The sequence below is a fragment of the Beta vulgaris genome, chromosome 6 (genome assembly GCF_026745355.1).
Source record: "Beta vulgaris subsp. vulgaris cultivar EL10 chromosome 6, EL10.2, whole genome shotgun sequence".
Lineage (NCBI taxonomy): Eukaryota > Viridiplantae > Streptophyta > Magnoliopsida > Caryophyllales > Amaranthaceae > Beta > Beta vulgaris.
The window spans coordinates 68,484,828-68,496,692 of NC_079207.1; the positions used below are offsets into that span (position 1 = coordinate 68,484,828).

The following is an 11,865-nucleotide window of genomic DNA, read 5'->3' on the forward strand; positions in this document are numbered from 1 at the left end:
ACAAATCTTTACAATTATAAATGTGTCTGATGTTAGGCTTCAATGACGGAAATGCACCTTTAATGACTTTCATGATGTGACGTGGTTTCACATGGGCTGCAGTTAGTTGTCCAACTAACATCTTCGCACCGGGACTGAGACCGCTAATCTGTCGATGACTCTATGAGTATAATATCATTGGGTGATTATGAAACCCATATTCCGCCTTAGTCTTGACAACCCAATACGAATAGTTCATCGGGACAAGTAACAACCGAAATGGACAACCACATGCTTTTCTCTTCGTTTTTCTCCTGATTGCTGAACTGAAATCACAAAGTTCTTTTTTCTTGCCATGTTCACAATCTATATACTTCCTCCGTTTTTTTTTAGATGTTACACTTTTGAAAATTGTGATTCCCTAGGCAAAAATTGGAGAAGGGATTATGAGAGGATTAACATGGGGTTTAAGGAAAGGGAGGAGAGAGAAAAGAGGACCCCAACTTGGGTTCCCCACCACCACACCAGCAACCCAGAGAACTCCCACCACCACCCCACCACCCACCCGAAATTCGAACCACCCACCCAGCCACCTAAAACCCCACCCCACCCACCCGAAAATCCCACCCACCCAAAACCCCACCCCACCCGCCGAAAACCCCACCCAGCCACCCGAAAACCCACCCACCCGCCGAAAACCCCACCCAGCCACCCGAAAACCCCACCCCACCCACCGCCGAAAACCCCACCCAGCCACCGAAAAGCCCACCCACCCACCGAAATCCCTACCCACCCACCCGAAAACCCCACCCCACCGTTAAAATCCCCACCCACCCACCCACCCGAAAACCCTAACCACTCGCCGAAACCCCACTTCTACCCACGCGAAACCCCACTTCTACACACGCGAAACCCCACTTCTACCCACGCGAAACCTCAGCCACTGAAAAGCCTAACCACGCGCCGAAAATGGGGGACACGTGGTTTGCGCGAAGAAAATTGCGTATTTTCGGTGGGTGGGGGTGGTGGGGAAGGTTTTTGTGGGTGGGGGTCGGGTTTTCGGGTGGGTGGGTGGGTGGCGATTTCGGGTGGATGGTGGGGTGGTGGTGGGAGTTCGCTAGGCTTATGTGGTGGTGGGTAAGGAGGCTGCGAGGTGGGGGAAGGGTTGGGGCAGCTGAGGTGGTAGGGAAGGGGTGGTGGAAGAGAAGGGAAGAGGTTAATTAATTTAAATTAGTATATAATAAGGTTAAATTAAGTTAGTTTAATTTTGATTAACCCTTATAAGTAAGGGTAAGTGAGTAATTTTACAGCAGAAAACTTTCCAATTTAGGAAATAAAAAAAGTGTAACATCTATTTAGAAACATGCAATTTATGGAAAGTGTAACATCTAAAAAAAAACGGAGGAAGTATTAATAACTCTTTTTGTGACTGGTTATCACAAAAAAAAATCGAATTCAAGAGCAATCTTCCTACACCACTCGACAACATCGGACAATTGTCGAAATATCGATTATAATTAATTCCATCATTAATAAGCTCCTGAAAAAACAAATAAATTATCGTTAATTTAAAAAATAATCAAAATATTCAAAACAAATAAATAAATCAAAATATTTAAACGTTATTTTAACCAAATTAATTTTAATATAAGTTTATTATTAAATATTTAATAACTAATTTCATATAACGTAGGTTTGGCAGCGCCCTATTGAACCAACGTCTGATGGACCCATGGATCGAACGTGTGGCCAAAAGGATCCCCCATAGGCCCAACGTCTGGCCAAGACGTTAGGTCCATGGGTCGAACATTCTGGCCACACGTTCGACCCATGGATCCATCGTCCTGGCCAGACGTTGGTTCAATGGGCCAATCCTTCTGGCCACACGTTCGTTATTTTGTAAGCGTTAAAAAAATACCTCGGAAGAAGGAAAGACGACGACATTTCCCGTATTAATTAATGACGTTTGGCTGGGTTTGATGGAAGATCGAGAATGTCAATGAGTGCCGGTAATTTTAGGATTTAGAGAGAAGTGAGAGTTGAATTTTGAAATACAGTAAAAATTTGAATGATAAAGTAAAGTGTTAGTAAAATAATATTGGTAAAAAACACACAAGGACATAATAATTCATTCATACATAAATTTGGGCGATTTTAAGTATATTATGGGCAACGTATAGAAGTTCAGATAATTACTAGTATGTCTATGTCACACAAAATTTCATATCTTTCTCAAAAATACTTGTAAATAGTACATTTTTCAACATTTAACATTCACTATAGTTACCTCTTGCAGAATATTATTAGATTTTTATTGGACCAAAAACAACAATTAATGGGGAAAAATTATCAAAATAGTAACTTCATAAGTTTTTTTTTTTTTTTTGAAAGAAGTAACTTCATAAGTTAATTATACACTACCACATCATTTTGAGGCAATATAATTAGTGGGGTAAAATTACCGAAAGAACTTTATAAACAAAAATATACACTACGACGTCATTTTGGGGTAATAAAGTTCATCTAAATAAGCAAGAGATAGCAATAGTAAATAAACGTGTTTAAGATAGAGTGATTTACAACTTTTAAGAAAGTGACCTATTATGAAGTAGGAAGTAATTGACATTTTCTCTATTTATTATTTTAAGAATATGGAAATTCTTTTCTCATTATTTCTAAATAGTACTTCCTCCGTTTCATAATACTCACTACACTTTCTATTGTATGAAGTTTCACATTACTTGCTACACTTCCTTTTTGGACAATAAACTCTCTAATTCTCTCCTCTCACATGGGTCCCTTTTCTTTTTACTCTCTACCTCTCTCTTCTCCAAAAATTGTCTAGGAGTCTATGAATTGAGAAATACAGCAAGTAATAACGAATGAAGTACTTCCTCCGTTCCATAATAAGTGAAACACTTCTTCAAAAAAGCTCACATAAAACACAGAAGTGTTTCACTTGTTATGGAACGGAGAAAGTATATGCAATGGTCATTTCTCAGCATAACCAGTATTCTAATACTTTTGACACTGACAGTATACTGACAATATTGGTAAAAAACACACAAGGACATAATAATTCATTCATACATAAATTTGGGCGATTTTAAGTATATTATGGGCAACGTATAGAAGTTCAGATAATTACTAGTATGTCTATGTCACACAAAAATTCATATCTTTCTCAAAAATACTTGTAAATAGTACATTTTTCAACATTTAACATTCACTATAGTTACCTCTTGCAGAATATTATTAGATTTTTATTGGGCCAAAAACAACAATTAATTGGGAAAAATTACCAAAATAGTAACTTCATAAGTTTTTTTTTTTTTTTTTTTGAAAGAAGTAACTTCATAAGTTAATTATACACTACCACATCATTTTGAGGCAATACAATTAGTGGGGTAAAATTACCGAAAGAACTTTATAAACAAAAATATACACTACGACGTCATTTTGGGGGTAATAAAGTTCATCTAAACAAGCAAGAGATAGCAATAGTAAATAAACGTGTTTAAGATAGAGTGATTTACAACTTTTAAGAAAGTGACCTATTATAAAGTAGGAAGTAATTGACATTTTCTCTATTTATTATTTTAAGAATATGGAAATTCTTTTCTCATTATTTCTAAATAGTACTTCCTCCGTTTCATAATACTCACTACACTTTCTATTGTATGAAGTTTCACATTACTTGCTATGGGTCCCTTTTCTTTTTACTCTCTACCTCTCTCTTCTCCAAAAATTGTCTAGGTTTCTGTGAATTGAGAAATACAGCAAGTAATAACGAATGAAGTACTTCCTCCGTTCCATAATAAGTGAAACACTTCTTCAAAAAAGCTCACATAAAACACAGAAGTGTTTCACTTGTTATGGAACGGAGGAAGTATATGCAATGGTCATTTCTCAGCATAACCAGTATTCTAATACTTTTGACACTGACAGTATCTGATTCTCACGAACGATTTACCACAGTTACAAAAATTTGTACTTGAACTTTACATCAAAAAAGAGGAGTGTCAATGAATCAAGCTACTTTGCCAAAAAAAAAAAAAAAAAAACTGAATCAAGCTCACTAGACACATTTTGAACTTGACTAAGTTAGGCTTTTCTTGGCTCAAATTTTAGTCAACCAGGAGAATGGAGACCATAATCAAGCCAACCATGTAGCATATTAGGTTAAGCTCAAACCAACCAATCCTTAGCTCTAAAATCTTAGCGATCTAGTACAGCAAAATCAAGCTTATCGGAGCAAAACTTCGAGCCTAACTCTTTCTTGAATTTAAAAGTCAGCAATCTTTCTACATATTTTCAAAACCTTCCTTGTTTTGTCAAAATTTCAAGGCAACATGAGAGAAGAGGAGCCCAATCTCATTTGGTAGATATATCTTATAACTCGTACCTGTAGTAACAAAGGTTAGGAGTAAAGTTGATTACCTGGAGCTTGTAAACATTCTCAAGGCTCTAATCCTCTTACTTGACTTTTAATCGCGCTTTTGAGCTTGTGTTAAGGCATTGAAATATTGGAGAGTATGTATGACGGCGAATTATTGCAACGAGTACAAAGGAGTTAGCAGCCAAGAATAAGAGGCCTGCAATCCAGAGAGGTAAGAACACATTCTTTCCCTTGAATTCCAATAAGTAACCCCACATCAGCCAGTGAAGTTGTGTCCCCATCCAAACCAATATACAGAAGAAACCTTCCCATTTCATTTTCATTTTGCTCCATGGCAATACCACAGGTATCAAGCTAAAGAACCACACAAAATACTGCGCCGTAATCACCTGGTGAAGAGAAGGAAGATAAATACTTTAGAAAACATATACTTCCTCCGTTTCTCAGTTGGATCACTTTGACTTTCATGTTTGCCAGCATCCAATATTGACAGCTAATATCTATAATTATTTATTAGTAAATATTATTGACAACCATCAGAGGTTACATTTTAACTCATGCAGCCGACACCATCTTATTAGGATTAAGGTTTTGACTCTAGATTTATCTACAAGTACATTATAATCTACAAGTACATTATGATATCTTGAAAATATACACTTATTCTAACATGTCAGTGATATCATAACATTTGTTTCCTATCTTTTAAGTAAAAAAATCGTGCTTAAAGTTGGTATATAAAAAGTACAAAAGTCAAAGTGTTGCAACTAGTTATAGATGGAGGAATTATTACAAAATAACATTTGTCTTTGAAAATCACACAAAGGGGAAAAATTGGAAAGCAGAGAGAAGAGGGTAGAAAAATCACAGACCTTATTGAATGCTACAAATGCCACCGTCTGCACTAAAAAGCAGAAGGGGAGATCCAAGGCAAAGCAGAACATAAGAACCAGCTGCACAGCAAACTGTGGTAGGAAAGAGACAAGCTTTTCCAGTATTGATAATTCATGCTCGTAATGGAGGTATATGTGGTAGAAATATATGGAGAAATTGTGCCTTGGATCAGTTCGAGTGAGATGGTAAAGCAGCGCCTCATGAAGATATTCCCACCCATAAAAATAATAAAAGAGAGCTGTAAAACCAAGGAAGACAGCACCTGACATCAATGCAAACAGGATTCTAGTGCCAGAGAAAATACTCGCAAGAAACACCCACAAAGACTTTGGGCTTGATTCAACTGAGGGTTGAGGTGATCTTCGTTGATCAGAGCTCCATTTCACAAGCATCGGTTTCAGACCAGATTGGATATACTGTGGGTCAAGAACTAATACAATGGGAAGTGCATATATAATAGGATATATTCTGAAGTGGACAATAAGTCCATACCAAACTGCAGCTTGGTAGACATTCCCTGAATAAAGAACAAGGAATTGTTAACAAATCAGTAACGTAATTTCTGGTCAAATGTTCTGAGATACAAGTAACCAAAAACATTAGAAGTTTGGTCAAAACGCTGCAAGTTGCGCATATGTGCTGATATGCCCAGTTTCTTACTCTACTATATAATATGTGACACAATAAAGTGAATCACAGATTTCAAGGTGGCCCAAAATGGCAGAATGAAGGGAGTTTTCAAATCTGTATCTATATCTTTCTATCTATTTGTACATATGTGAAACTGTGAACAAATATTGAAACAAATCGCATTAACATGTACAACTCAGAAGATCAATTACATTGCAAGCATTTACACAATGAGGGAGGATAGACTTGAACCTGGAAACTATCATACACATAGCCTCAAAGACCTCAACACCATACCACTAGGCAGAGCCCTTAGATGAAGAGTGTTTTCTTGAGCAATGCAAACTAAATATGCAATTCCTACAAAAGAGTTGAAAGCTCACATACATATCATGAGAAAGAGTCACTGGAAATCATTCTGCAAACTACTTCTTTTCAACAACAATACAAATAGTAGACCACAGATCTTTTTAGCACACAGGGCAAGAAACCCATGTTGAAGTACATCTCAAGCCTACCAAGAGAATTATCACTAAGCTGCCACAAGGTAGTAGCAGTCCTTACAGATGTTTTATTTGTGACTTCCCTTAATATTTGTGCAAGTAATGAACGGGTGGCAGAGTTGACAATTTTCTCGTGTAAGTTAACAAATCAAAGAAACAAAACAAATTGACAAAGACCAAAAAGAAAAATATCAAAGATCAAATTAGAATCATACCCCTCATAATACAGGTAATAATCCACAAGATCACAGCACAAACAATAGGCTCACAGTTCCCACGAGTTCCTATGGTGAAGGTAAACGGATTGAAAAGCCATGCCATCACAGAGTAAATGCATATATTCTCTGGTACCCCACGTAGCTTCAAGATGGTGCGGATTAAATAGCCAACTAGCAGATCTGCAAAGTAGACACATTGCAACTCAGATAATGGCCAAGTAAACCTGTGAACATCGTATTTCCCCGTAATGGTTATGTTCCCATGAGAACAATCCTTATATGAGAACATGAGAATACTAAGGTGTAATCCTCTTTAACCAACATGTAATCATTGTATTTGTAACCATTATCTTCGTAGTAGGGCCAATCTTTCAAAACAATAATCATGAAAAAAAATTACCATGTAATATCATAGAAAATGATTACATTTTCACTAAAATGGAATACATTGTTCTCACATTTTAATATAAGAAGTGTTCTTATGAAGACCTAGGCTCTGTTCTTTTGTACTAAATTAATGAAAATTCAGTATAGTTCACTTCAGATCAGATAAAGTCAATTCAATTAATTTACTCTCACAATTTTCATTCAGTTCAGTTAGTTTCCTCTCACAATTTTCATTCACTTCAGTTCTATTCACACAAATAAAGTCGAGTTGAGTTTAGTTCATTTAGTTCACTTCAATTCAGTCCAAAAGAACAGAGCCTTAATGCCAAAAAAAAAAGTTGGCTAAAATCCCGCGAATTTCCTTTTACTCATATCAACGAATAATGCATAAGACAAAAGAGCATAGCAGTTAGAAAGAAGCTCATATTCAATAAGCTAAAAAAAACAGCCCTTTTCTAGAGATGTTCTGATGATTCTAATTCTTTGTTACCTGCAGCTGAGAAAAGAAATTTCCCCCAAGAAGGATGAAAAATTGCATTTGGTATGAGTATAAAAGCGAGCAATGGCGAATAACGATAAGTGGTCCTCTTGAAAGGAGACTCTCCAGAAGACATTAAAGCAGCAGCATCAGAAAAGACGAGATAATCAACATCAGTGTATCTAACTTCCATATGGGAATCTTGCCAATCTCCATAAATTATCAAAAGTACCCGCAAAATAGTTGAAAAAATCAGCACTGAACGAAATTTAATCATCATGGATGCTGCAGGAGATAAAGATCCAGTTGAATTAAGTTGCAATTATGTAATGAAATGTTATACATATACTAATTTATGAACACAGAACAATTCTCAAAGATAATTCTAGTAAGTGAATTTCTTATCATATTAGGTTAAGGATTTGAGCTAAATAGAGAGAGTAATCTTACCCCCAAATCAAGTGCAAATTAATGGCAGTTGGCAGAAGATCAAAGACCGGCGAATAGCAGCTTCGATCGAACTTTTCCGGCACCTTCCGATAAATCGGCGACGCCAACGACTCCCATCCGACGAATTCCTCTACTTAGTTCAAACCCTAAACAAAATCCACGCAAAAACTTCGCACAAAATCAATTTGGGTTTAGGGATTTTTGTTAGCGCATTGAAATTAAGAATGCTACTTTTATTTATTTTTGAGAGTAACAGTGTGTTTGGTATTTTTTTTTTTTTAGTAAAGGAAGGAAAGGGAAAGGAAAGGATGAGAAAGGAAAAGAAAAAAATTAAACTTTCTGATGTTTGGTTAATAAGAAGGAAAGGAAAGAAATCTTAGATTTGGAAGAACAGGAAGCAAAAAAAAAACTCATAATAATTGTAACTCATAATGTAGTTTTTCTTTCGTAGTAGGTATAATCTATATCTAACTAAATAAATCATTTTGATGGTAGCTAAATTTCTCATTCTATCCCAAATCACAACCTAATTTTCAAACTCACTATCCTCATTATCATTGTGAACTTGCTCATTTTCTAATATATCCTAGTTATCATTGATAAAAAAATTTCCCATCCATAATAACATATTATAAAATAAATTATATATTAGAGATATATTGATAGTACAAGGGTGTGCAAGTGCAATAACACTAGCTTCATCAATTAGCAACATAAGAACAATAAAAAAAGCAAGTAAGTTCACACAATAATTATATTATGTTCCATCAACCACAAATCATTCAAGGTTCATAAACCCATTTTAATATAATGGGGTTTCTTAAAATGTGATTTTAACAAGTGGGTCGAAGTGGAGAAAAATAATAATATTTTGATAGGGGTATAAATGAAATCGTGAAAGTAGTAAATCAAGAAATTGCAAGCAAGAACAACGAATTATATACACCAATTAATTGCAAAAAACTGAGATAATATAATTCTCTAAAAAAAACTAATAATAGAAGACATACCCAGCCCCGGCCCGAACAATATGGAGGTCCGTGCTCAAAGTTAAATATGAGGCTCTTGTATAAAAAAATTCAAAGTTACGTACAATGATCTCAAAAATATCTATAATATACTTAGATTATGATTGTTTCTTACCAAATAAGTAGTAATACAATCTTCTATCTAAAAAGTGCTATCCTTGAAACACTCTTGTAGCGAAAATTCAACCAACACTAGGATCATTATGTTCATTCAAATTGTGATCACCGTTACTAGTAGCATAATTTTCATTCGGATTAGAGACTTGGGATTCTTTCATTCGTTTTTCATGACCCGAATCAAATTTTCTAAATCGAGGAGGCATAATAATAATTGAATAAAATTTAACACAATCACTAAACAACACAAAAAATATTAATTGGTAAAAAAAGAAACCACCTCAATTATTCTGTGTAAGGGCCTGTTCTCTTCGGCATAAAACAGCTGAACTGAACTGAATTGAACTGAACTGAACTGAATAGAATTGAATTGAATTGAACTGAACTGATCTGAACTGAATTGAATTGAACTGAACTGAACTGAACTGAATTGAACTGAACTGAACTGAATAGTGATATGTGAGAGTAAAAGCATTGTCAAGAGCTGAACTGAACTGAATTGAGCTGAACTGAACTGAATTGAACCGAACTGAACTGAATTGAACTGAAAATAAGCTGGGGAGAACAGGCCTTAATTGTTTACAATCTTCAAAGTCAGTCTCCAACACCAAAAGGTCGAAAACCTGCATAAACGCAATAAAAATCGGTAAATTAAACTAAGCAATAAAAATCAGTAAATTAAACTAAGCAAAGTGTAATTAACTGAATTGAGAGGACATGAAAGTTTAAATGTATAGCCATTATAGGAATCGATTTTTCCCGTTGAAGAACAAGATCTCGGTGATGCTATTTTTGATTTTCACTAGCAGTAGTTTCATACTTAATAGGCGGCAATCGGTAAGAAGTAAGAATAGACAACATAGAGAGGAAGAACTAATTACTAATTTTTTGGGATTGAATTTTGCTAATTTATGGTAAAGAAGATGTGAGGAACAAATACCCAGTGGTTGATGGAGTAGATCGAAGAGAGAAGTTCTCTTGGAGAAAGGCTTGGTAACCAACGGTTTGAATCCAAAAAAGACTCAAACACCCAAAATAAAACACAATGGTACCATTATAAGCTGACATTGGTATCAAATTGTTATCAGGACTGGTACCAAGGTATCAATATTTTCGGAGAATGGTACCAATGTCAACCACACGCGCGTGAAATCTTTCAACGCATAAAATGACCAAATTACCCCCGTTTGAGTCCCCTAAGAGACTCAAACAGTTGGTTGCCAAGACAAGCTCGTTCTCTTGCGTGTATGCAATGTTACAGTGTACTATTGCTGCGTGTTGGCTGCTGGATTGGAAAATGGATTGGTTTGGTTGTATTATTACTGGGCTTGCTTGGGCTACTTCTTTAGTTTTTTTAAAAAAAACTTGAGGCCCCTCTAAAATAGAGTTAGAGGCCATGTTCTGAGTCCCATTTTGGACTTTGTATATTATTATGGGGCTATGGATGAACTGAGATGAGAGAAGTGAAAAGAGTTATTATCTACTATGTAATTTTTTGAAGGGAAAATTATATGCGAGAGAGAAAAAATAACGTAATGGAGGAAAGTAAAATTTGGGAAAAGATAAATCAATTTTTAATTAATTATCTCTTTCCTCTCAAATTCCTCCAATCTTGGGAGAAAACATAAGGAGAGATTTATAAGGTTTTCTTTCCCCTCACTTCCTTTCCTTTCCTATTAAGGGTATGTTCTCTTCGGCATAAAACAATTGAACTGAACTGAACTGATTGGAGCTGAACTGAACTGAACTGAACTGAATTGAATTAAATTGAATGTAATAAATATTAAAAAAATATTTAAAAAATAATAATATGAATATTAAATAATTATTATAATGATAAATAATAATAATGAATAATAATAATAGTATTTTGGATATTTTAAAATAATAGTTATAAATAAATAATATTAATAATCATAAATTATTATTAATAATAATAATTAATGATAATAATGATAATTAATAATAATTATTTTATATTATTTGTATTAATGTATTAATACTTGATGATGATATATAATAACAATAATATCTACGAAGTAAATTAATATTATTATTTTAATAATTAGATTTAATAATATAATAATATTTAGTTATAAAAATAATGATTGGGTTGGACCGCGAAAATTACATCATAAATCGTCTTGACGCGATTTGATTTGATTTGTTTATGGGCTAAAGACGTGGGTTTATTTGTGCTTTGACCTAAACCATGTTCCTCCTAATAATAATAGTAATTTTAACGAGTAAAGCTATAATAAACATAATATATAGAAACAACAACAACAACAATAATAATAATACTTAATAGTAATGATATAAAAATAAATAATAATAATAATAATAATTAATAATAATAATAATAATAAGAGTAATTAGTAAAATAAATTATACCAACATAATAATAATATTTAACAAAATGGTTATAAAAGAATGGAGCTGAACTGAACTGAGCTGAATTGAACTGAACTGATTAAAGCTGAACTGAACTGATTAGAGCTGAACTGAACAGAAAATAAGCTGGGGAGAACAGGCCCTTAGGGCCTGTTCTCCCCAGCTTATTTTCAGTTCAGATCAGTTCATTTCAGTTCAGTTCAGTTCAGCTCTTGACAATATTTTTACTCTCACATATCACTATTCATTTCAGTTCAGTTCAATTCAGTTCAGTTCGGTTCGGTTCAATTCGGATCAGTTCGGTTCAATTCAGTTCAGTCCAGTTCAGCTGTTTTATGCCGAAGAGAACAAACCCTAAGTCCCTTGTTGATTTTTTTTACCAAACATA

General features: G+C 34.5%; 1 protein-coding gene across 1 annotated transcript; it reads right to left on the reverse strand.

The window, feature by feature from the left end:
* Nucleotides 1-3,909: 3,909 nt before the first annotated feature.
* Nucleotides 3,910-8,240, reverse strand: LOC104897777 (GPI mannosyltransferase 1). Its single transcript, XM_010684723.4, has 5 exons — nt 7,939-8,240; nt 7,501-7,773; nt 6,621-6,803; nt 5,251-5,789; nt 3,910-4,767 (listed from the first exon to the last, which is right to left on the reverse strand). The coding sequence occupies exons 2-5, from the start codon at nt 7,766-7,768 to the stop codon at nt 4,456-4,458; spliced, it is 1,302 nt and encodes a 433-aa protein (XP_010683025.2). The 5' UTR covers nt 7,769-7,773; nt 7,939-8,240; the 3' UTR covers nt 3,910-4,455.
* Nucleotides 8,241-11,865: the final 3,625 nt, after the last annotated feature.